Consider the following 24,368-nt stretch of genomic DNA (forward strand, 5'->3'; position numbering starts at 1 on the left):
TTTTTTATAAGACTATTTTAATGGAGTAATTATTTTTGAAATGACAAAAACTAAAATGAATTTATTTTTTTTACAGTTTTAAGTAAAAATTAACAATATTCAATTATACATATAATAAATATATTATTTTATTTTACAAAATTTTATATCAAAATATTATTTTAAAAAATATTAAAATAATAAAATATATTATTTTATTTTACAAAATATTGTTTAAAAAAATTAAAATTAAAATTTTATTTGAAATTCATTTTAAAATACAATTAAAAATATTCTTATTTCTATTACTACGCAAGGAACGTCGAACACGTTACTGCTTCCTGCACAATCGAGGAAGGGGCCCACCGCGACTAATCCAACGGAGCATATCTCGTGGGACGGTTTATCCTAGGGTTTACATGGGAACACGTATTCCATCCATCTCTTGCTCAATATAAATCGCGCTGCCGCAAGGCACACGGGTTTCTGCAGCGAGCAGTTATCTGCCGTCCTCAATTTTTTCTCCCTTTCTTCTCCGCCATTTTCCGGCGTCGCCGCCCGTCGTCCTGGCGGTGAATCTTCCTCTATTCCGTCGGATCTCCGACTTATGAATCCTTCCCTCTCCTCTCGTTCTTAAAAATCTTTAAAAAAGCAAAAAAATCTGAAAAAATCGCCGAAAAAAAAATCCCAAACTATTTTATCTCGTTTCAATCTCGTTTTTGGTCGAGCAATCGAGGTGAATTTGTTGAGTTGCCCTTTGATTCCGATAATAAAAAAGAGGAGAGGGAAGTTATCGGGAAAAAGTCAAAAAAATCAGAAAACTATTGAAAAGGAAAAAAATCCGTCCATCGATTTAGGGTTTTGGTTTCTCTGATTACCGATGGCAGCCCAGGTTCAGATGCAGCCTCAGGTTCAGGTGGTGAACGCGGCCTCTTCTGGTGGCGCCCCTTTCGTGACCTCGCTCTACGTGGGCGATCTGGACGGAAACGTCACCGATTCGCAACTGTACGATCTTTTCAGCCAGATGGGGGAAGTGGTGTCTGTCAGGGTTTGTAGGGATTTGACTACCCGGCGCTCGCTTGGATATGGCTACGTCAACTACGGCAACCCTCAAGATGGTATGACTTAGCTTAATTTCTGTTTTCAGTGATTAGGTTCTTTTTTCTTCTTCTATAACCACGAATGGAAGATTGATTCGGTATCCTAACTTGGTTGATTGAACAATCGTGCCTACCCAGTCACTTTGTTTGTATATATATGAAAAATACTAAGCAGTGCGTTTTCCCGGGAGTATTTGTGAAGCTAATTGTGTTTGATATATAGCCACTGACCACGGGTTTGTAGCTTCATATTTGGCAACTTTTGAGCTTGGTAAAATTATCTATCTATCTATATATAGGAGACGCTGTTACACGAAATTGATCTGGAACATTTTATTCTTGGCACTTGGAGAAACATATAATGGCTCTCATCCTTTGTTTCCAAACTGTTGTATGACAAAGGGCTGAGTGCTCTATCAGATGCCCATTGTTTGCCATCTTCAGTATTTTGGTGATTAAAAGATTCAGATGAAGTTTATATGATAATGCAGTTTTCCATGTTCTAGAATCCTAATTTTTTTATTTTTTTATTTTGTTTAGCTTGGTTGTCAATACAAGTTCATCCATATTTTGTTGCATGTCTTGTGAACTTTATAGTTTCCGTCTTCTGAATTCATTGGTTTTATGCATACATGAATTGAGATTGGCTACCTTTGAATATGAGTAAATACAAGCTATATGTCCAATAGTATCACATATAACTGTTTGTCTCTGTGTTGTAGCTGAGAGAGCATTGGCAGAATTGAACTTTACCCCTCTCAATGGAAAGCCCATTAGGATTATGTATTCGCATAGAGATCCCAGCATTCGCAGAAGTGGCACTGGAAATATCTTTATTAAGGTGCCGTCTCTTATACACTTCTCAATTTTCAGTAGGGATGCATATATCATGGCTCTCAATTTCATCATATGTGTATCATCGTTACATGAGATATTTTTGTTTATGTATAGAATTTGGATAAGGACATTGACCACAAAGCTCTGCACGAGACATTTTCGTCCTTTGGTAGCATCCTCTCATGCAAAGTAGCAACTAATTCTTCTGGTCAGTCCTTGGGCTATGGTTTTGTGCAATATACTACTGAGGAATCTGCACAGAAAGCTATTGAGAAGCTCAATGGGATGCTACTGAATGGAAAGCAAGTCTATGTGGGACCTTTTGTTCGCAAGCAGGAACGGGATATGTCTGTAGACAAGACAAAGTTTACCAATGTTTTTGTGAAGAATTTGTCTGAATCAACCACTGAAGAAGACCTTCAGAGTATGTTTGGTGAGTTTGGATCAATCACCAGTGTTGTGGTGATGAGAAATGAAGATGGAACATCAAAATGCTTTGGATTTGTCAACTTTGAAAATCCAGAGGATGCTGCGAGAGCTGTTGAGTCCCTCAATGGCAAGAAGTTTGATAACAAAGAATGGTATGTCGGGAGAGCTCAAAAGAAATCTGAGCGGGAGATGGAGTTGAAGAACCGTTTTGAACAGAGTGTTAAGGAAGCAGTTGACAAATCTCAAGGGTCTAACCTGTATGTCAAAAATCTTGATGATAGCATCAGTGATGATATGCTTAAGGATTTTTTTTCTCCATTTGGTACAATAACATCGTGCAAGGTTGGTGGATTATATCTCTCCATTGTTGCTTACATTCGTGACCTGAAAGGCTTTAGTGTAACTTTTTGGCTATAATACTTATACAGGTCATGCGTGATCAAAAGGGAATTAGCCGAGGGTCTGGATTTGTTGCATTCTCATCATCTGATGAAGCAGCTAGAGCTGTGAGTGATTTTTTATACATTCTTCCTATTTATTTTGCAGTTTTCCTGGTTTCGGTAATGTGTAAGTATTTGGTTTGCAGCTCTCTGAAATGAATGGTAAAATGATTGCCAGCAAGCCTCTTTATGTTGCACTTGCTCAAAGGAAAGAAGATAGAAGAGCTCGTCTACAGGTATCTGAAGATAGACTTATTTTCATTTATTATTATTTTTTTCTCACACCCACAATTTATTTACTTGACACCCCCTTATAACTGTTATTAAAAATGCTGAGCTCCCAAACTGAAGTTTCTGAGGGGGATTATGATAGTTCATTTAATGCCTTCTGTTTTCCCTCTTTGTGAATTGGTCTTACTTTTAGTTGTGTTTTGTGTGTCTGAACTTCTGATCACAAAATCTATTGTAATTCGGTGTTTTGTTTGGGTTGAACCCTAATGATTTAGATTACTCTATAACACCATTCAGGCTCAATTTGCTCAGATGAGGCCAATGACAATGGCACCGACTGTTGCACCTCGTATGCCGATGTATGCACATGGTGGTCCGGGTCTTGGGCAGCAAATATTCTATGGGCAACCTCCTGCTATTATTCCTCCCCAAGTATGCTATCTTTCAACTGCTTCTTTTACTGTTAAAATAACAAGTTGGATTTCAAAATTAAGATTCTACTCTGGAGGAAGATATGCTTTTATGCTATGTTATTATGAGCTGAATAAAGTGATACTATGTGGTATGCTATATAATTATTGTTCATTGAGATGAGCAAGTTATGGAGAGGCAGTGGGTTTTGACACAAGGAATTATAACCATGTAGGATATCTGAATTTTTAAGTGAGAATTATATGGTCTTTTTTGGAGACTTTTGAAAACACAAACCCCCATCATCTGTCACATTTTGGACCATATCTGCTGTTTTCTAGGTGATACACTTCACAATTTTCAGAGAACAAGCACGAAATGCCTTCACTATATTGTAGACCTGAGTAAACTTTTCAATTTTAATTATTCTAAGTGCACATGGTAACCATTGTCAGACATCTAAATCTGTGAAAATGAGTTGTCATTGCTAAATAGGTACTGGACTTCCACTTTCTATAGTTCTCATTTTTATAACCTGTTAATTTGAGTGAATTGTAATTTGATTCTTGCCTTGAAATTATGTAAGTGAATGCTGTAATTGAGACTTGGATGGTTTTAATTGTGATCAAGATATTTTTCCATGACTAATGGATATTTGTGATGGGTCTTTTACCTTTTTCTTTTTTAATACAATTTTTCTTTAGGCTGGATATGGTTATCAACAGCAGCTTGTACCTGGTATGAGGCCTACCGGTCCTCTGATGCCAAACATGTTTGTGCCAATGGTTCAACAAGGGCAGCAAGGCCCCCGTCCCGGTGGAAGGAGGGCTAATTCTGCTCCAATGCAGCAGGGCCCACAATCAGTTCCTGTAGTTCAACAACAGGTTTGCGGCGTATTCTGTTTGTAGTCCATTTTCCTGTTAAACTCTTCGCAGTACAGCTTATTAATTTCTTATGTTTGCAGATGGTTCCAAGGGGACGCGGTTATCGCTACCCTCCTGGACGTGGTATGCCTGATGTTCCCTTGCAAGGTATGGCAGGGGGAATGCTCTCTGTTCCATATGATGTGGGTGGCATGCCAATGCGTGATTCCGGAATGTCTCAGCCAATTCCAATTGGTGCTTTGGCCTCTGCTCTTGCAAATGCTTCTCCCAATGAACAGAGGACTGTGAGTATCAATTCACCTAGTTTCTAAGATTCATCTGCTGCATCAGGGTTGGGCAAGGGACAGGTTTTGTCCAAGTGTTAAATTTGGGCAAAATTTTTGTTCCTGTCTCTCTTTTTCTTTTAAATTGCCTCATCCTCTCTCATTCCAAATCAAAATATAGATTGGGTTTTTGAATCTGTTTTTGGACTTTTCTTTTGAAGAAAGCATTTATACAATTTTGGATTTATTATTTACCGAAAGCAAAAGCAGCTTTTGGGGCTTAAAAAATGTTTAACATAAGTACCTAGGGTGGCATTGGGTTTCGGCTGTTACCTGACCCTATTCGGTTTGTAGTAGTAATATTAACAACAGTAAAAATAATAATAATAAATTATAGAAAATATCATTTTAACTAAATAATAATAATAAATTATAGAAAATATCATTTTAACTATTAATATATATATATATTATATTAAAACTGAATATATAATTGAGTACAAATTCAAAAGGGCATGAATTTTTTTTATTATATTATATAATTTAATATTTTTGAATATAATTTATAAGGTTTCAAACTAAAGAAGAGGCATTAGTTGTGAATTGTGTTTAATTGCATAAATTTTTTGGTAAATTGACATAAATGTATTTTCAATTTTATTACATCAAATATATATAGTTTCTAAAAGGCTCTCTTGTAATACTTCATCCAAACATAAAATCAAGTTGCAAGTCAATCCAAACACGGTCTAAACATACTCTGAATCACCAATTGCAATTAAAATATTCATTAATAAATTATTTCCTTTTTCATTAACTATTTCTTTAGACTTCATAATTTATTATAAGTATGCTATAAACATGGATTGAGAATGGGGGCAAAAATAGGGGTAGAGGCCGTATCTTTCCTGCTTCGAAATCTCAGGGTAGGAACCTCATATATAGAGATATTCTATTTTTGTTCTAGATACTTGTTCATTCATTAGTTTTTAAGAATTGCTTTGGCTATTCTGGAAACACCTTCATTTTCTCATCTGGAAGCACTTGTTTACAAATGTAGAAGCTATCTTGTGCAAGTTAGTAAATGTTATCCATAGGATTATTTTGAAAAAAGTTTGTATTCTTTGTGGATTTTTTAAAAGATTTTTCAGTATTCATTTGATTTTTCCTCAAAATATTAAATCAAATGATTATTTTTCATATTTTATATTATACTAAAAATTAGTTTTGTACTTAAAACATCACATTAAACAATTATTTAAAAATTGAAAATTTTACTAAAAAATCCAAACAAAAAAGCCAAACCCTCAAACAAACACAATTAAAAGAGCTTTCTTGATGTAAGAAATTTAGTGTATTTCTGTGATTAAGTTGAGACACAGTTCTTTGCCAATATAAGTGGAAACCTAAATCCTAATGTAAATATATGGAATCAATTTAAGGTGATGCTATAGGACTAGTTGAAAATGTGTTTTAGGTGATATATTGCAGTTAGATCGAAGGTGTATGTGTAGTGGATGTAGGTGGTGATTAACTGTTTTTATGATTCAGATGTTGGGTGAAAACTTGTACCCGCTGGTGGAACAACTGGAGCCAGAGACTGCGGCTAAGGTGACGGGCATGCTTCTGGAAATGGATCAGACAGAAGTTCTACACTTGTTGGAGTCGCCTGAGGCTCTTAAAGCCAAGGTTGCAGAGGCCATGGAAGTCCTGAGGAATGTGTCCCAGCAGCAGCAGCAGGGTGGCAGCCCAGCCGAGCAAATGGCTTCGCTGTCGTTGAACGAGTGATGGTTTTTGAGGTCATGTATGTTCAAGGAAAGAGGGATAATACTGCTTACTATATAATACTGATTTGTGACTGAACTTTATTACTACTCTGGTTTGTGTGTGGTATGCTGTGACTTTGGTTTGGATACTGACATTGACATTGTGGCAGATTTGAATTTGTGTTTGTGTTGGACTCATTTGCTTGAGCATTGGCTTTATGGTTTTAGGCTGTTGGACTCATTTGCTTGAGCATTGGCTTTATGGTTTTAGGCTGCTGGTTGCGTTATTATTGTTGTTGCTATTATTCTTGGCTGTGGTATTAATGATGATGATTGGCTTAGGGCTGGTTTGGTATGACATACTGTATTGAAATTTTGTATGTGGTAGTTTATTATATTGTTCCTGAACCGAGAAATCAGAATACCTAAAATTCGGTATGATTTATATTTTATACTGTAGCGTAGCGATTATTAGGTATGTTGAATTATTTTTACGTTATCGGTATATATCGATTTATATTGAAATATTAAAATTTAAATGAGATCGATTTATATTGAAATATTGAAATTTAAACGATATTGATATATATCTTATTATACCGAAGTATCGAAATTTAAATTTGATATCGGACATTTAAAATATGCACGTAAACCATTTTTGAAGTAAACTAAGAAAATTTTATTTATGTAGATTGTATATTAAATTTTGTATCTAAGATCTATATATTTTTTTCTAATAATTTTACTTCAAAGTTAACATAAGACAAATTAGTAGATGTTGGGTGAAAGATCTCTAGTGGTTTTCAACAACATTGAAACTGAAAAGTATAAATGTATCAATTATTAATAATTTAAACTAAATTAGCAGAAAAATAAAAATAAATTATTGTAAATTTATACTTAATAATAACTTACCATTGTCAATTTTTTCAATCTCTTGTATTAACTAATTTCGTCTTTATTTGGGTCCTTATAAATGTTGAATTCCTCTGTTCTAAACAACGCCTCCATCATTTTCGGACCGAGACTATTTCTAAATGAATCAGCAACCTTTTTTGTCCAAACTAAAAGTCAACTCAATAGCAAAGATTGAACTTGGTTTTGCAAATATATCTTTGACAATAAGTGAAAGAATCGAATACCTTATTTAATTTCCTTTCCGCAATTTCAAAAAAGAACAAGATTAATTTTTTTTTTTATTAGATATTTGCAATTGTTCAACTTCATTTTGTTCATCCGCCTCATTGAACAATTCGTCACAAAGGCCACCACCAAACTTACTAATTTCATCTCGCTCATCAAAATTACCGATATTTTGCTTCTCAATTTGCATAATATCATTTACTCATTTGCATTCCAACAACAAACTTATCAAATTTCTTTTAACATGATCAGAACTTCTTAAATCTCACTACTAGTGCCTCCCAATTTTTTTATGCCAACTTTGATGATTTGAAGCTTGTTTTCTCGAATCCAAAACATTCACTATTAAAATCAAAGGATTTATATTTTTCTAATTCTCCAAATACTTGGTAAACTTCAACTTCCTCGAACTTGCTACCTTTTGAAATGTCAAGTCCGAAAAATCATTGACCTTTTTTTTTCAATCTCAAGTTGTAATGTAATAATTTCTTGATAAATCAATTGAGATGTAAGAGTCTTTGATACACTTAACTCTAAAGTGGCATCATAGAACTTTTTTAAAAAATGAACAAATGCTTTTGCATTCTCCCAATCTTCATAACTTAGAGGCCTTATCATTTCTTTATCCTTATCGTCATTTTCATGAAAATAATTTATAAAAAGATATCATTCTTCATCAATCATTTCAAACACTCTTCTATATGTGAAAGCAACATCAAACATTTTGTAACTTGGAGGAAGAAGAATGAATGAGAACAATTGCATTCCTTATGGCTTTTATACCATCATTTAACTATTTCAAACCATCTTAACAATTAAGTTAAGGAAATGCACACCTTAAATACAAATATTTTTTTCAAACAATAAAGTATCTTCACTTTTCATCATTTTCTTCGAATAATCAATTGCAGTATCATTTGAAGAAATGTTATCAACAACAATTGAAAATACTTTATCTATTCCTCACTTTTGTAGATAAATCTCAACTGCCTTGCCAATTTCTTCACCCGCATGACTAGTAATTTTTGTGAAGTTAATTATTCTTTTATGTAACTTTCAATCACTATCTAAAAAGTGGTCTGTTATGACTCATTATATAGTTGATATTTTGGATAGATGTCCAAGTATTAGTCGTAATATTTACCCTCTGGCCACCAACCACATTTTTTTATCTTGGTTTTCTTAAGAATAATTCATAAATCATACTAGCAATTTTTTTTTTTCTTTTTTTCTCTATCATGTATCCTAAACTTCAGTTGAAGTTCTTTCACAAAACCTTGAAATCATTTTCCCTCAACAATTTGAAAAGATATTTCATCAGCAATCACAAATTCTGTAAGCTTCAGTTCACACTGCTTTTGATTAAAGGTACGTGAAATCAGAGAGCTTATTGGTCTCATCTCTCAGTTGTTAATGTAGTTTGACCTTTTTCCTACTCTACCCTATTTGTATAGTGGACTTGACTTACACCTCTTCTCCAAATGATTTTTAAGTTTACTAGTACTTCTACATTTCACTTTACAGTACTTGCACACCGCCAACTATTGAACAGTCTCATTTTTCAACTTTTTTCACACTCTACCGCAATCCTTCCAATATGGACTTCTCTGTTTCAGATGTTGGGGAGGCTTTTGTGTTGCACCCACTCATGGTCGTTTTCGACTTGTAGAATCATCATCTGTTTCAATGTCCATTGTCGTTGGTGTTTCAGATGGAATAGGCAATGAATGAGAAGATTCTTATATCATTTGTAAATTTGAAATTATTTTTAAAAAAAGTAATTTTTTTTTTTTTTTTTTTTTTAAAATATCACATTGTATAAAGTAAAAAATTCAATGAACTATTTTGTATATCGAACTTTACCTGAATTAAAAGCTTGCAAATACTACTTATATATATATATATTTTTGAATAATACCAACTCAAGTTCTTCTTGCACAGTGAAATTGCTAACACAAATTATAAATAGTATAATTTATACATAAATATCCAGAAAAATAAAGAAAAGTGCATTTAATTCTTTTATTTTTTAAATGAATACAATACATGAGTTTGGATTACCCTCGTTATCATAGAACTTTCTCAAAAAATACATTTATTTACTTGTGTTGTTAACTTTATTTTAGAAATATTCATAAAAAAATTGTTCTAACAAAATATTACATTCAACTTAAAAATTTCATTCAAAATATTACATAATAAGCTCGAAAACAAATAGTAAGCTACAAAGAAAAAAAAAAGTCTCACTAGAAATTGTCCAATGAAAAAGTAGATCGAGGTGGTTGGAATAACGGTATCTGAGTGTCGTGAACCGTTTAGTGGGTGATGAACGGCACGGCTGGAACGGCGATGGAGAACGGCGGCGTCGGCTGAACAGGTGGAGGCATGGAGTGGCCGAGCGGGACAACGGCTTTCGTTTGTGTATTTAGGTAGAATGGATAATTAGGGCTTTCGATATAACTTGGGCATTTTTATTTTTTATTTTATTTATTTATAAATGTAATGTACCAATTTGCCCTTTTTCATATTTTTGTGGTGGACCGCGGATTGACATGTAAATTGTGTGATGATTCATTACAATTTCTTTTTACTATTTAGAATTATTAAGAATATATTACCATATATAAAATATGAAATATAAAAAATAAAAAATACTAATTTTGGTATTTCGATTTTTCTGGTATATACTAAAATACCGAAAAAATCGGAAGTGCATATTATTACTGTACCAAAATTTATGGTATACCAAAAATTTAGTATTTTAAGTATATTTTTTGTATGATATATGCGATATTTCAGTATATTTTTCCACCTCTAGATTGACTGCGGTTGTTGTGGTGGTTTGTATATCAGAGTACAAATCAAGTTAAAAGTGACTGTTTGTTCAAAAAATAATATTCCATAATGCGAGGAAAATACACTATCCAATAATTACAAAGAAGATCAAATAAGAAACATAATATATATATATATATATGCTAACTTCAAATCTATATATATACAAATCATATAGAAACACGCCCGGGTCCTGTTAGTACACTATCCTTTTGAAGGCGATAGTTCACAGTGCTTATTCTATAGATACTTGAAAGGCCAACTCATGTTTCCACTCTATTTGAAAATTTTCATACTATTATTGCACATTTTCTTACTACTTCTAAGTATTCATTCGGCAGCACAAAACTTGGAGCTCCTGTCCCTTTTTAGGGAGTATGCTACAAATTTTCTTTTGCTTGTTCGCATTCTTCTTATCGTTGAACAAGGGCCCAACTTGAGTTAAGATCTATCTCTGAAAGGTTAATAGAATAGCTTCTCGAAGCTTTTTGGCCGCTTTCCTCTTAAGTTTCTAGCAATAGTTGAATCTTTTTTTGCTTTTGCTTGAGACGAAGACTCAGTTCCATCGATACAGTGTAGGATTTTTCCTAGCCTCTTCTTTCCGTCTTTTCTTTTATTGTATTAGTTAGTTTGTCAGACCAGTTTCCCAGTACCTGACAAACTGGCCGAAGAGAATCGATTTTTCTGTCTTTTTCTATCACCAAGTATAGACCTTGGAAGCTTTCCATTCCAGCTAGAACAGAGATCGGAATTCAAAAGAATCTCTATCACCAAGTATAGACCTTGGAAGCTTTCCATTCCAGCTAGAACAGAGATCGGAATTCAAAAGAATCTCAATCAGAAAGTATTCGACTTGAATTCCATCATTCATCCCTTTCCTGGGTGTAGGGAAGACCCCGCCCTCCACACTAAGACTTTTATGTGGCCCAGACAGGTGCCTGAAGAGAAACCCAACATCAGCTAAATTCAACCATTTTACTTTGCAGGATCCATCCGTAGCGGCCCATGATTAAACAAGACCAATTAAAAAAAAAACTACAAACATAAATGAAAAAAAGCCCAAACCATCTCAAATCTAAAACTTAGAGACAACATTACACAAAATATCTTTACAACACCAATCCGAATTAAAATTAAACCAAAATAAAAACCCACGACTAGCCTAGATCTCTTTGTTACAGATGTTAAAAAAACCGTGCGAGCTCTATCTGTTGTTTGAGTTTGATTTTTATTCATAATACATGTTTGACATGTTAAGAATTTGAGTTAAAATGGTGATTTGAGTTCGGCTAGTAAAGCTCAAGGTTGATGTGAGTTCGGCTTGAATTATATACTCCCTTACTCCATTAAAATTAGCCCATTTGGGTCCGGCATGAAGATTAAGAAAATTAATATTTTATTGAAAAATGGAAGTTTAGTTAGAAATTAAAATAAATAAAGAGACAATGTAATAAAGTTAGTGATATTTGTTGTAAATAAGTATTGAATGGACGATAATAATTAAATATTGATTTATTGACTTTATCAAAATTAGTAATGAGATCAATTTAGAGGACGGACTAAAAACAAAGTGAGAATAAATTTGACGGATAGAGGGAGTGTATTATATATATTTTTAATATATATATTTATTCATAATTTATTACAATAAAATATTCAAATTTTATTGATAAATATAAATTTTGATATAAAAAATTGTATATTATATTAATATATAAGATAATTTTAATATATTATTACTAACGAGTTCAGTTGAGCTACTTGTGAGTCAAGTTTGAGGTTGGCTTGTTTATAAATATAATAATTTTTGAGTTTGAGTTCGACTTGTTTATCTTTATAAATGAGTCGAGTTGAATCAAATTATTAGTAAGCCGGGTTGAATTTGGTTTGCAAGCTATTCGATTTTTTTTAAAAAATAATAGATAAATATTGAGAAAGAATAACAAAAAAAATTTCATGTAAGATTCACTTTAATTTTATTACAATGATATTAATGACCTTTCATAGAGACACTTAAAGTAACAAAAAAAGAAATATCTAATCAAAGAAATATCTAAACAAAGCAACAAATAATAAACTATAAATATGAAAATATATTACTCTCTCCGTTATCCAATTGTGTGGTTATTTGACCAGGTACGAGTTTTAAGAAAAATATATAAAAATATAAATTTTTACTTTTTTTTTGTAAAGAAAGAGTAGAAAAGTGGTCTTTTTTACTAAAAAAAGAAACGAAAATAAATTTGGATGACAACCAAAAAAGGAAAGTGAAAATAGATTTAGATGTCGGAGGAGTATAAGACAACCTATAATAAAAGAAATGCGGTAGTTAGGGTGCTGACCGGGTCAAATCAGCATGCTGATTTGATCAAGTTAGCATACTAACATAGGGAAAATTATAAAAATTATCCCACACGTATACTCCATTATCACTTTTGTCCCGTATCTATCTCGCTTGAAAAGTATGTCCTTCATATTTGCAAAAGTCGTTATTTCTATCATTTGGCCGCGCGTGACTGCGTGTGATTGCGCGTGGTGTGAAAGTCATGCGCGGAAAAAAATCATAAATAGCGACTTTCGCAAACATGTAGGATATATTTTGCCAACGAAATAAATAGAGGACAAAAATTATAATGGGGTATACGTGTGGAATATTTTTTGCAATTTTCTCTACTAACATAAAACAATAAGCATTTCATCGCAAGACAACTTGTATATGACCAATTTAGAACACTAATTTGAATCAATTAGCATTTTATCATTAAATAAAAAGTATATTTTGTGTTATATAGAAACATGTGGCGTGAATTATATATTGTGCTTAAATTAACATATATCGTATTACATGAAATTTTATAATGTGCAATGGTATATAGATTGATATTTGTTGTGTGAGTTATATATTGTGTTGTATAACATATTTATTGTGCTATTATGTTATATATAATTATATAATGTGCTATAAAAATTTGTACTACTTTCTTTATAAATATGGGCTGATTGAGCCGAATTAGCACGTGCTACATATAATTATAAAATGTGTTATCAAAATATATGTTATATATATAATATATTATATCAACATATATTAACTTTTTTTATAAGCATACGATGATTGAATCAAATCAGCACTATGCTAATTTGCCTTAATCACTTTAGTAATCAAATAATAAAAGTAAATATATTGTGATCTTTGTATTTTTGGGATGCTTCCATAATTATTTATTGTCTTGGTCTTATAGTCCCAGTTCGTGTGATCTTTGTCTTGGATTACTCAGTTAAGCGATCATTGAATTTTATAATCTCTTCTGTGAGCTTGACGTCCACGCTATTCCCCTCTTCTAGGAAGCACTCTTGTTCTCCCGAACATGATATTTATCGACTCTATATCTCACAAGACTCAGTTTTCTAAAGATAATAACAAGAAAAATAATAATAGAGGTGAGAAAGTAAAGATGGCAGAGAAACAAGATGGTTGACAAATATCAAAATGTTTTTACTTTTTAACAAAATCGACTAAGGCGACTTAATTTGATAGAAATCTTGAGAGCAAGGCTTTGATCCTAGATAGTACGGCCTGGCCATACATAAATTAATCCCAAAATATTTTTCTTACCCACAAGTTCAATAAAATGTAGAAAAAAAGATATTGTAGAGAATGTGAATTAATCCGACTGATAACCAACAACGAGAATAAGTTTAGAACTTGAAAGCAAAATCAAAGGTTAGAAACAAAAACAATAAACTAAATTCCACTACAAAAGATGGTAAGCCACAAATCTATGGAATCACTTCAAAAACACGATTTAAGATAGTGTAGAAAATATAAATTAACCCAACATACAACCAATCATGAGAATAATTCTCGTACTTGAAATCATAACCAAAAGTCTAAAACACAACCAATATGTTAAATTCCATTGCAAAGAATTTGAAGTTACGAACCGATAGAATCACTCCAACGATCCTATTTGAAATTTCTATGTGAGAGTAAATCCTATCTTAACACTAGACAAATATTGAGAGGGAATAACAAATAAATTTTATTCAAGACTCTCTAATTTTACGATGATAATGGCCTTATATAAAGGCACTTAAATCAATAAAGAAAGAAACATATAATAATAGAAATATCTAAACAATTAAATATCTAAACAAGGTAATACATTATAAAGAAACTAAAAATATGGAGATATGCTATAAGAAAACCTATAATAAAAAGAAATAAATAATATAGTAATTTTGGGATGGTACCATAATTATTTTTTGTCTTGGTCTTGTATTCCCGGCTCTTGTGGTCCTGATGTCGAGATTACTTGGTTAAACAATCTTTGAGTCTTACAATCTTTTTCTTTGAGTTTGGATGTCTGTGTCATTGTCCTGTTCTTCAAACACTCTTGTTCTCCCAAACAGAATATTTTTCGACTCTACGTCTGACAAGAATAATCAATTTTCTAAAGACATCAACAAGAAAAATCCATAACTTATGTGAGAAAGAGAAGATGGTAGAGAAACAAGATGGTTAACAAATATCACAAATTGTGTATAATTATTTCCAAATATTTTCTTTAGCCACAAAGTTCAATAGAACAACAAAATATAGATGAAAGAAGATATAATGTAGAACAAATGATAGTGCATAGAATGTGAATTAATATGATTAATAATCAACCGCTGAAATAAGTCTTGAATCTGAAATCAAAATCAAAGACCAAAATAAAAAACATTATGCTAAATATCACTTTAAAGAATTGAAGCTACAAACTAATGAATCACTTCAAAGACTCGATTTGAAAATTTTATGTTGGCAAAATAACATCCTAATACTAGACAAATATTGAGAAAATAATAACAAATAAATTTTGTTCACGGTTTACTCGAATAGTATACAATGATATTAGTGACCTTTCATAAAGATACTTGAAGTAATAAAGAATGAAAATATATAATAAAAGGAAACAAATGTAAAGAAAACTCTAAACATGACAACAAATAATAAGAAAAATCTTAATATGAAAATATGCTATAAGAAAACCTATAACCGAAAGAAATATTCTTTCCATTTGCCAAATTTATTATTACTTTTCTGTTAGTCCGTCTGTTAAATTAAACTATTACTAATTTTGACAACGCCAAAATCTCATCATTTAACTATTAGTATCTATTCAACACTTATTTATTACAATTACCGCTATCTTTATTACGTTTTTTTCTCCTCACCATCAGTAATTACTAACTAAATTTATAAAAATACCTATAAGTATGTTTTCACTTCTATCATTTTCAATAAAATATTAAATGAGTCCGTTCTGGATGCAAATGGACTATTTTTACCGGATAGTGAGAGCATATAATAAAGTCACTTTGGATATCCGGGTCCCGGATAAATAAATAAATATAAGAATATATGTTTAAAAATTGAGGAATTCTTATATACCATAAACAGAGGAAAAAGAAAAAGAAAAAAAATTTAAAAGGTGGCGATAATCAATGTTCATTCAACTTGGTTTTAATAGTTGAAGAACAAGAAGTAATATTATAAGATAATTTGAATACATTTATCGATTATTATTACAACTTCATATTTCTAGTGAAATTATATTCAATCAACAAATTAATTTATGTGAAATTATTAAAAACTATTTCTTTTATATCTTTAGCAACAACTATATATTATAATCGTTCAACAATTATGTTAAATCTTCTTTTTAATATATATTAATATGCATGCATCATATAAAATATAAACATAACATAAAATTAATATATATGATCTAATACTTCACCTCGGCTGTTGGACTGCGGGTGGTAGGGGGTAGCAAGACTGTGGTGATCGTTGTACTTTGCGAGAAGCGCAACTAATGATTTATTTTGAAAGAATTATTTTTATATTTTATTTGGATGCATGTATGCGACAAAAGTAGGTATAATTTAGAGAATCACATAGTAGTTCAAAGGTATTCATTAAATAGTAAGATTTTTTAATGTTAACCGGTGAGTGCCGAGTCGAACTCAGGGCACTAATGTAAGGGAGAACTTAAGTTGAATGATAGCGCGAGTTTATGAATCGAATTTGAGATTTAGTTGCATTGAGACAAGAACGTGAATTTCAAGGATTTAAAATATGGAATATGTATGAAGGGGAAAAATGAGGTAGGAATTGGTCGCGTGGCAAAGGGTGGGTGTTTGTGAAGATGTCATGGTGGCAATGTATGGGGTGTGTTAATAATGTGCGTGGATGATAGGATTTATAAGGTCGTGAGATAGACATGATAATGATAAGTGGGTGAAGTGGAAAGGTGGTTGCGTATAAGTGTGACAGAATACTATGTGTGAGTGATCGCATAAGATTCCTATCCGTTAATCGCGTAGCGTTCACAATAGTTCACTTAGGCCTAGAGGTAATCACGGTTAGACAGGCTAAATCCTTGATTATTATGCTAATGATCCATTTTTTGAATTCATTATTTAAATCCCTTGCGATCCATTATCCTCCATACTTGTGCTTGATTAATTAAAAGACTCTACCTATTTCCAATTTGTTTAAGTTTAATTATGCTATAGGAGTCGCTTTTGCGGTAGTACCTATATCAATCTAGTAGTATAGAATCCTCTCGGAACCTCCTAACCAGATTTAATTAAGTCCCTTATAATTTTTTTAACCATCAATTACGCTTGTCGTGTCATGAGATAGTAATTTTAAGCTAATGTCATCCATGAGTGATAGTGATATGCGGAAACATTATATTTCATTAAATAAGAATTGAAAGTCATGTTTACACTATGAATTGAACATTGCGTTTATACTATAAAAATTGGAAATTTATCAAAGTGCAGAAAGTAAATGAGATGAGTACGTGACGAACATGCAACTCTTGTCACAAGTGCTGCCAACCACCCGAGCTAGACTTTTGAAGGAGCTCCTTACAACTTGGGTTCTCCTAAAATGGTTGTGTATTCTATGAATAGAAATTATTACAAGTGACTCGACTCGACCGCTATTTATATATGCAGACTGAGTTTTCAGAAGGATGAAGGTTACAGTTTTCGAAAACAATTTTCAGCTGTCCAATCTAGCAAATGTTAATATCAAGGGTTGCAATTCATTCTCACACAAATCCAGACTTGCACTTCAAACTCTCTTTCATTCTATTTAAATTACAGGGCATTCACTCCTGATCTCCCAATGTGACTAGATTCGAGATATGACAACACGACCAAGTATCATGCGACTGTGCCTAATTTCTTCCATACAAAGCCATTTTTTTATGTTTTATATCTTTGAAATGCGACTGAAATTCTCAAAATACCAAAGAATATAAGATGATACAGAAAGGTTAAAAAGCACATTTGCCAAGATACTTTGGCTTTGTTAAACACAAATTTCATCATAAATCATAAAGAATGCTTATAAAAATTATCAAAAAAATATGCTCGAATTCAACATTATTAAACATCCTCACACTACCCTTTGTTTTTTCCTGAACAAATTCAATCAAAAGTATAAGCAAAAAAACACTCATGCTAGTAAATAATCTTGTAGGAATGGTCGCGATGGTGCTCATGAAGAATCTCAAAAAACCAACACGCCTCTTAGAACTTCTAAATTTGCTAAGATGAGAATCATTTATCACAATAAATTGTCATAAAGCTCGCTATCATGCGTAAGTACACCCTCATGAAAAATACTCCTGAAACGGCACAAATTTTTTTGATGATTTTTTTTTAAAGAACTATTTTTACTTTTGATTTGGATGCAAGTATGTGACAAAAGTAGGTGTACTAAGAGAATCAATTTGCACTATAAAAATATTCATCAAATAAAAAGTTTTTTTTCATATTAATCAGTGAGCGCCGGGTCGAAGTGAAGACATTAATATGAAGGAAAACTTAAGTTAAATAATATCGTGAGTTTTTAATATAAAAATTTGGATTTATTTGCACAGAGACAAGAATGTAAATGTTGAGGATTTTAAAGTATAGAACAAGTCTAAAGGAGAAAAATAAGGTGGGAATTGGTCGCGTGGCGAAGGGTGGGTGTTTGTGAAAATGTGATGGTGGAAATGGATGGGGTGTATGAATAATGTACGTAGATTATATGATTATAAGGTTGCGAGTTTGAAAAGATAATAATAGGTGGATGAAGTGGAAAAATTGTCACAATATATATGTACACACTTCGTGAGACATAATACTACTTGTGAGCGATAGCATAAGATTCCTATCCGCTAATTGCATCACGATCACAATGGTTCGCTTAGGCCTAGAGGTAATCACGGTAAGACAGACTAATTCCTAAAACATTGTGCTAATGATTCATTTCTGCATTTATTATTTAAATGCCCTGAAAGTCGTTCCCTAGATACTCACAACTGATTAATTAAGAGACTAATTCACTCTCTACCTACTGCCAATTTGCTTAAGAAGTCGCTTTTGCAATAGCTCCTAGGTCGATCTAGTAGTGTGGAATCCTTTCAGAACCTTCTAACTAGATTTTAATTAAGTCACTTATATTCGATTTTAACATCGTTTATTCTCGTCGCATCGCGAGATATAGTAATCTTAACCTACTGTCATCCATGAGTGATAGTGATGTAAAGAAATATGATATTTCATTAACTAAGAATTGAAGTTCGTGTTTCCACTATGAATTGAAAATTGGATTTAAGCTACAAAAATAAAAAAATTATCTAAGTGCAAAAAGTAAATGAGATGGGTGGCGAGCAAGTGACTTTTCTCACAAATGCTGCAAAAACCATCTGAGCTAGACTTTTGAAGGAGCTCATTAAGCTTGAGCTCTCCTAAAACGATCGTGTTTTCTAGGAATGGAAATTATTACAAATGACTCAACTCAACCCATATTTATAGATGCAGATAGAGCTTCAAGAAGGATGGTGGTTGCAGTTTGCCAACCGGTACAACGATTCTAAGCCGTCCAATCCAACATATGTTAATGTCAAGGGTTGAGATTCGTTCTCACACGGATCATGATAACCTTCAGACGAACTTCAAACTTTCTTTCCTTCCCTTTAAATTACAATGCATTCACTCGCAATTTGACATCAAAATGAAGTATCACACGACGCTCTCAGATTCCTCCCATACGAAGCCTTTTTTCATGTTTTATACCTCCAAAATGCAACTGAAATTCTCAAAATTCTAAGACATATTAATTATATGATACAAAAGATGTTAAAAAAACACATTTGCCATGATACGTTGGCTTTGTTAAACAAAAATTTGATCATAAATCATAACAAATGCTCGTAAAAATCATAAAGAGAATATGCTTAAATCCAACATTATCAACGATAAATCACTCGTTGACGAAACGAGTGTCTTCGTGCTAATGAATGTCTTGAGAACACCAAAATGTGAGAAAATTTGTTTTGTATAAACTTTGTTACTTGAGTCGCATCATTGGTTGAAAGTGCAAATGCCTCGACCCATTTACTAACATAATTTACTACGACCAAGCCATAGAAGTTCCATGGAAATTAGCGAATGATCCCATGAAGTCAATCCGCCATACATCAAATTAATAAGTCCACTTTCAAAATGCCTTTTTATGGCATCTCGTCACATCTGAAGATGTACTCAAACATTGGTATGCATCACATTATTTGACATAATTATTATAATTTCTTTGGCTTAGAATATTCTAAGTAGTATTTTTAAAAAGAGTCGATTCTACTTGTAGACTAATGATGATTGTAATTGCTTATTATAGTAATCTTAAAAGAAAGTTAATGAATCATCGGTACCCATCAGTACTACAAGTTTACTTGGTTGTGTTTTGGTGTATTTACGAATAGCAAAATTTTAAATTGATAATAATAATAATTTAGTGCAATAAAAATGAATATTTAATGCAATATTTTCAATAAAAAAATAAAATAAATTACTGCAAATAAATAATGAAAACAAGTGATTGAAAAATACAACCAAACAAACCTACATATTTTTAACTCACATTTATTGTATAGTTACCATAATTACAGACAACTGGCATATCAATATTGTTACAAATAAACGTGAATCTCACACTTTCTAAACTATTAATATTAAATAAATAATAAATTAAAATATAGTACTATCTACTTTGATACTCATTTGGATCAAAGATGCAATTGATGTGACAGTAAATAAGAAATACATATATATATATTTAAAAAAATTACTCATATGTATGCATGAGAAGGAAATCATACTTGACAATTATGGGGCATTTGTTATTGGTATTAATAATAATATTAGTATTATTATGAGTACAAGGGCAAGGACAAGGAGTAAAAAAAAAAAAAAAAAAAGTAAGGTTGAGCAAATTTAGAAAGAGAATCCTATTAAAGTACTATGATTTTTTTACTTTTTATTATATTTTTTTTTTCTCAAAATTCAAAGTATTTAAATAATCTAAACCGTTAATATTTGTAGGTCCAATAATATCTACGATTGTAATTTATCTAGGATCAAAGATCCCGGGAGTGACTGAACTGATATCATTTCTATAGTTTGTTTTGAATCCTGACATTTAATTTTTGTCTTATAATTATATTATATCCTATTTTTATAACGCCCCTTTAAATAGTTCTTTCCATTTTCATATTTTTTCCTACACATCTTACCATATATATATATATATATATATTCTCGAACCCAAAGTTTTCATCGATATTCACCAAAAACTCACATATTTAGTCATTAACATAGAGATAATATATTTTGTTTTTTGATGCTAGCTACAATGCAAAGACTGATAAGTGAAGAAGATGTATACCGCAACAATTTATCATGGACATATCCGGTTGTAGTGCCAAATCAAGATGGCGAAAAAACGGTAGGTGCCTTTGAAGGTGATGGGCTTCCGATTTCAGTGTCAAATAAATGTGCAAGAAATACGGTGCCCGCTCCCAATGGTATGACTGATAACCGAAAGGAAAAGAACGTGGATGTCAATGCTGAAGTGGTGTCGATGGTTCCACCGGAAGTAAAAGCTAAGAAAAGAGCCGTAAAAGATGAATCGAAATATGAACTACACTTGAATAGAGAACGAGAGCAAAGAAAAAAGATGACAAAAATGTTTCATGATCTTGGTGATATAATCCCCGATCTCCCTCCAAGGGTAATTTTGTTATTTCTTGGTGAATATTCCATTTTGGTTTTATTTTTATTTTTATATTTGAAATGCCATAGTAGGAAGAATATAGACTTAGATTTCAGCATGGTATACTATGATCTTATACTTAGATTTTGCATCACGGTATGTCATGACTAGTGTGGATCTGTTTAGGAGGTGTAAGTATATTTGTTTTTATTGGTCTTGCACTATTCACTCATTATGTTATTCTATCAGAGTGATTAATTAAGATAGATTTGTGCACTTGAATAAAGGGAATATTTAGGCTAATTCTATGTTTGGTAGATTATGTAATTTCATTTCATTTATATGGAGATGGTGGTTACTGTACATACTCGCGCAAATCAACACTATACTGATTTTTCTCGGTCAGTACATGTAAAATAAGCACACAACATATGTAATGTATTGAATAAAAATATGTGTTGTTAGTTAATACTTGTACGTGTTATTATAAAAATATATCTTTTATAATTGAATCAATGACAATATTTTATATGTAAGACTATATAATACTATATTTTTATATTATATTAATATAAATCATGTATTGTACATCTCTATATCATGTATTGTTTGCCCCATATAATATTTGCCCCATATAATATATAGATGTATGCCAAAATATGAGAAGTTATAGAAGAATTGTTCAATTTAAATCATAGATCAAAGTAGAAAAATTCATTATTATTATTACTCCTTTCGTTCCGCAAGAAGGTTGTCATGGCCTTTTTGCGTGTTGAACTTTAAATATTAATTATTATATCCATACGCAGTAGAAATCAAAGAAAAAGACAAAAATACTTTTATTAGTCTCTTATAATACAAATACAATGATATTTGTTGAGTAAATTATTTAAATATAAAGATATTTTTAATGTTAAGTACAATGACGAAAAAACCAAATGACAACCTTCTTGCTGGACGGAGGGAGTATTATTATTATTATTATCGTTGTTGTTGTTTATTTACACTATAGATTATAACTATATATTAATTATATTCTCAATATATTTTAAATTTCATAATTATGTAATTGTGCAAAGCGAAAATTAACATATGAAAAAATTTAATCAATCGTGATAATAATGTGTGCACCCATTATTTTTTATGGTCGATTTGCAGGCAGACAAAGTGAAAATAGTGGATGAGGCAATATTGTACATGCAAAAATTGGAGAAAATCCTTCACAACATGGAGAAGCAAAAGCTGAAAAGAGCTGAGAAGCAAATGATGCCAGAGATGATAAAATCCAAATCCATATCCAAATCTGAATTTTTGTCGACGAGGGGTTTCAAGACATGGGCATCTCCGAATGTGGTTCTAAATGTGGCCGGTAATGACGCACACTTGAGCATCTACTACCCCCGCATCAACCCCAAACCCCAACTGCTTATCGTTGTCTGCTCTCTCATGCACAACTATAACCTCTCTATCATCTCGGGGCACCTCAACACCATTTGTTTTGGACGCATGCTCTTCCTCCATGTCCGTATTTCTAAATCTAATTAGTAATTTTATTTTCATTTTATTTACATATTTATTAATTTTATCATGCGAATGAAATTATGCAGGTAACTGTGGCGCCGGATCACTTCCCAAAGACACTTCCCTTTGCTGAAGAAATTTACAAACAAGTCGCTTCCGACATCATGGCCTGGATTAATGCTTAATTATATTACCATTGCTCTTTGTGTTTCTTTTTAGCGGACTACACTTTTTGCATCGTGGAGGCAAGTTTTCATAGTATGTTCCGAATTAAATTTAAGACAATCTATGGTATTTGACATATATATTTTTAAGTTGAATGCATATATATTTGTATTATTTGCATGTTATATTTTTTGCCCTGTGTTGAACTTGACCCTAAATTTTTATTGAGATGATTTGGTAGGCAAAGCCCAAAGTAGCGAAGGAACTTTTGCGATGAAGAAAGGGAATTAGAAGGTGTTTAATTGTGGTTATGGAAGCTTCAATGGTGGCTTTAATAAGTAAATTACATAGCCAACTATGAAGCCAATAAATTTATCATTAACAAAAGGACTTCATCGAAAATTAAAAAGAAAAAAAAAGGGAGCAAGATGCACACGGATGAGGTCGACAATTCCAATCTATTTTCCAAAATGTAATTGCTCATTTTATTTACTTTTCTTCCTTAATTTTGCGTATTGTTTCTTACATATTTTTTGCTAGTCCTTCTCTTTTTATGTTTCAATCTTTGAATGTTTATTTAGTTATAACAAATTTTGTCTTCTTAATCAATTTCAAAATTCAAACGCCATAGTTCGTTCAGAAAACTTTCTTTGAGCTAGCTTAGAAATCCCGCTTACCACTTCATCTGGCTGGGCCAATATTTTTGTAGGCCGCCAATTGAAAATTTTCAACGACTATACACTATAAAAAAATTACGACAATATATTTTTATTTTTTAAAAAGACCATTAAAATATTGCATATATAAAAAATTAATTTTTATACAAAATATTACATCTAAGATAGTTTTGTTCTCATTAACTATATAATATTTGAATGACTATTTTGAAGTCCCGCAATCATTCAAAGTGGGTAAAAAGATAGAAAATAGACACGAAGCCCCGTTTGTTTGGAGTTTGAACTTGAGTTTGGGGTTGAAATATTATAAATTTGATTTAAATAGTATTTAATGTGATATAAATAGACATTGATTAAACATGTTGAATGAAAAATTGAGGGTGTATTTATATATTTTGAAAATATTTTAGTATTTTGGGTTGGTATAAGAATATAGATGTTGAATAGAAAATAAATATTTGACTTTATATAAGTACTTGTACAATATGATATTTTGAATATATATTTTTCCATATAATATTTTAAATGTGTTGGACAAGACCCAACCGACTAGAGTACATGATTTTCCTTTAAACTAGAGTAC

At 31.7% G+C, this 24,368-nt stretch overlaps 2 protein-coding genes across 2 annotated transcripts; both read left to right on the forward strand.

Moving 5' to 3' along the window:
- The first annotated feature begins 456 nt into the window (after nucleotides 1–456).
- On the forward strand, nucleotides 457–6,590 carry LOC127252412 (polyadenylate-binding protein 2-like). Its single transcript, XM_051276564.1, has 9 exons — nucleotides 457–1,097; nucleotides 1,802–1,920; nucleotides 2,031–2,687; nucleotides 2,774–2,851; nucleotides 2,932–3,021; nucleotides 3,314–3,448; nucleotides 4,132–4,311; nucleotides 4,392–4,595; nucleotides 6,126–6,590. The coding sequence occupies exons 1-9, from the start codon at nucleotides 860–862 to the stop codon at nucleotides 6,360–6,362; spliced, it is 1,938 nt and encodes a 645-aa protein (XP_051132521.1). The 5' UTR covers nucleotides 457–859; the 3' UTR covers nucleotides 6,363–6,590.
- A 14,472-nt stretch (nucleotides 6,591–21,062) lies between these two features.
- On the forward strand, nucleotides 21,063–23,128 carry LOC127252402 (transcription factor bHLH95-like). The gene is made up of 3 exons (XM_051276553.1): nucleotides 21,063–21,440; nucleotides 22,581–22,943; nucleotides 23,030–23,128. The coding sequence occupies exons 1-3, from the start codon at nucleotides 21,063–21,065 to the stop codon at nucleotides 23,126–23,128; spliced, it is 840 nt and encodes a 279-aa protein (XP_051132510.1).
- The last annotated feature ends 1,240 nt before the right edge of the window (nucleotides 23,129–24,368 follow it).

The sequence above is a fragment of the Andrographis paniculata genome, unplaced genomic scaffold (genome assembly GCF_009805555.1).
Source record: "Andrographis paniculata isolate CXL003 unplaced genomic scaffold, ASM980555v1 Contig46END, whole genome shotgun sequence".
In the NCBI taxonomy this organism is placed as follows: Eukaryota; Viridiplantae; Streptophyta; class Magnoliopsida; order Lamiales; family Acanthaceae; genus Andrographis; species Andrographis paniculata.

What these genes read in the sequence shown, in the direction of transcription:
- LOC127252412 (XM_051276564.1), top strand. Translation starts at nt 860, where the DNA reads ATGGCAGCCCAGGTTCAGATGCAGCCTCAGGTTCAGGTGGTGAACGCG. An exon ending in CTACGGCAACCCTCAAGATG is followed by an intron (nt 1,098 to 1,801) that starts GTATGACTTAGC and finishes TCTGTGTTGTAG; the next exon opens with CTGAGAGAGCATTGGCAGAA. An exon ending in CTGATGAAGCAGCTAGAGCT is followed by an intron (nt 2,852 to 2,931) that starts GTGAGTGATTTT and finishes TTTGGTTTGCAG; the next exon opens with CTCTCTGAAATGAATGGTAA.
- LOC127252402 (XM_051276553.1), top strand. Translation starts at nt 21,063, where the DNA reads ATGCAAAGACTGATAAGTGAAGAAGATGTATACCGCAACAATTTATCA. An exon ending in TCCCCGATCTCCCTCCAAGG is followed by an intron (nt 21,441 to 22,580) that starts GTAATTTTGTTA and finishes GTCGATTTGCAG; the next exon opens with GCAGACAAAGTGAAAATAGT. An exon ending in GACGCATGCTCTTCCTCCAT is followed by an intron (nt 22,944 to 23,029) that starts GTCCGTATTTCT and finishes GAAATTATGCAG; the next exon opens with GTAACTGTGGCGCCGGATCA.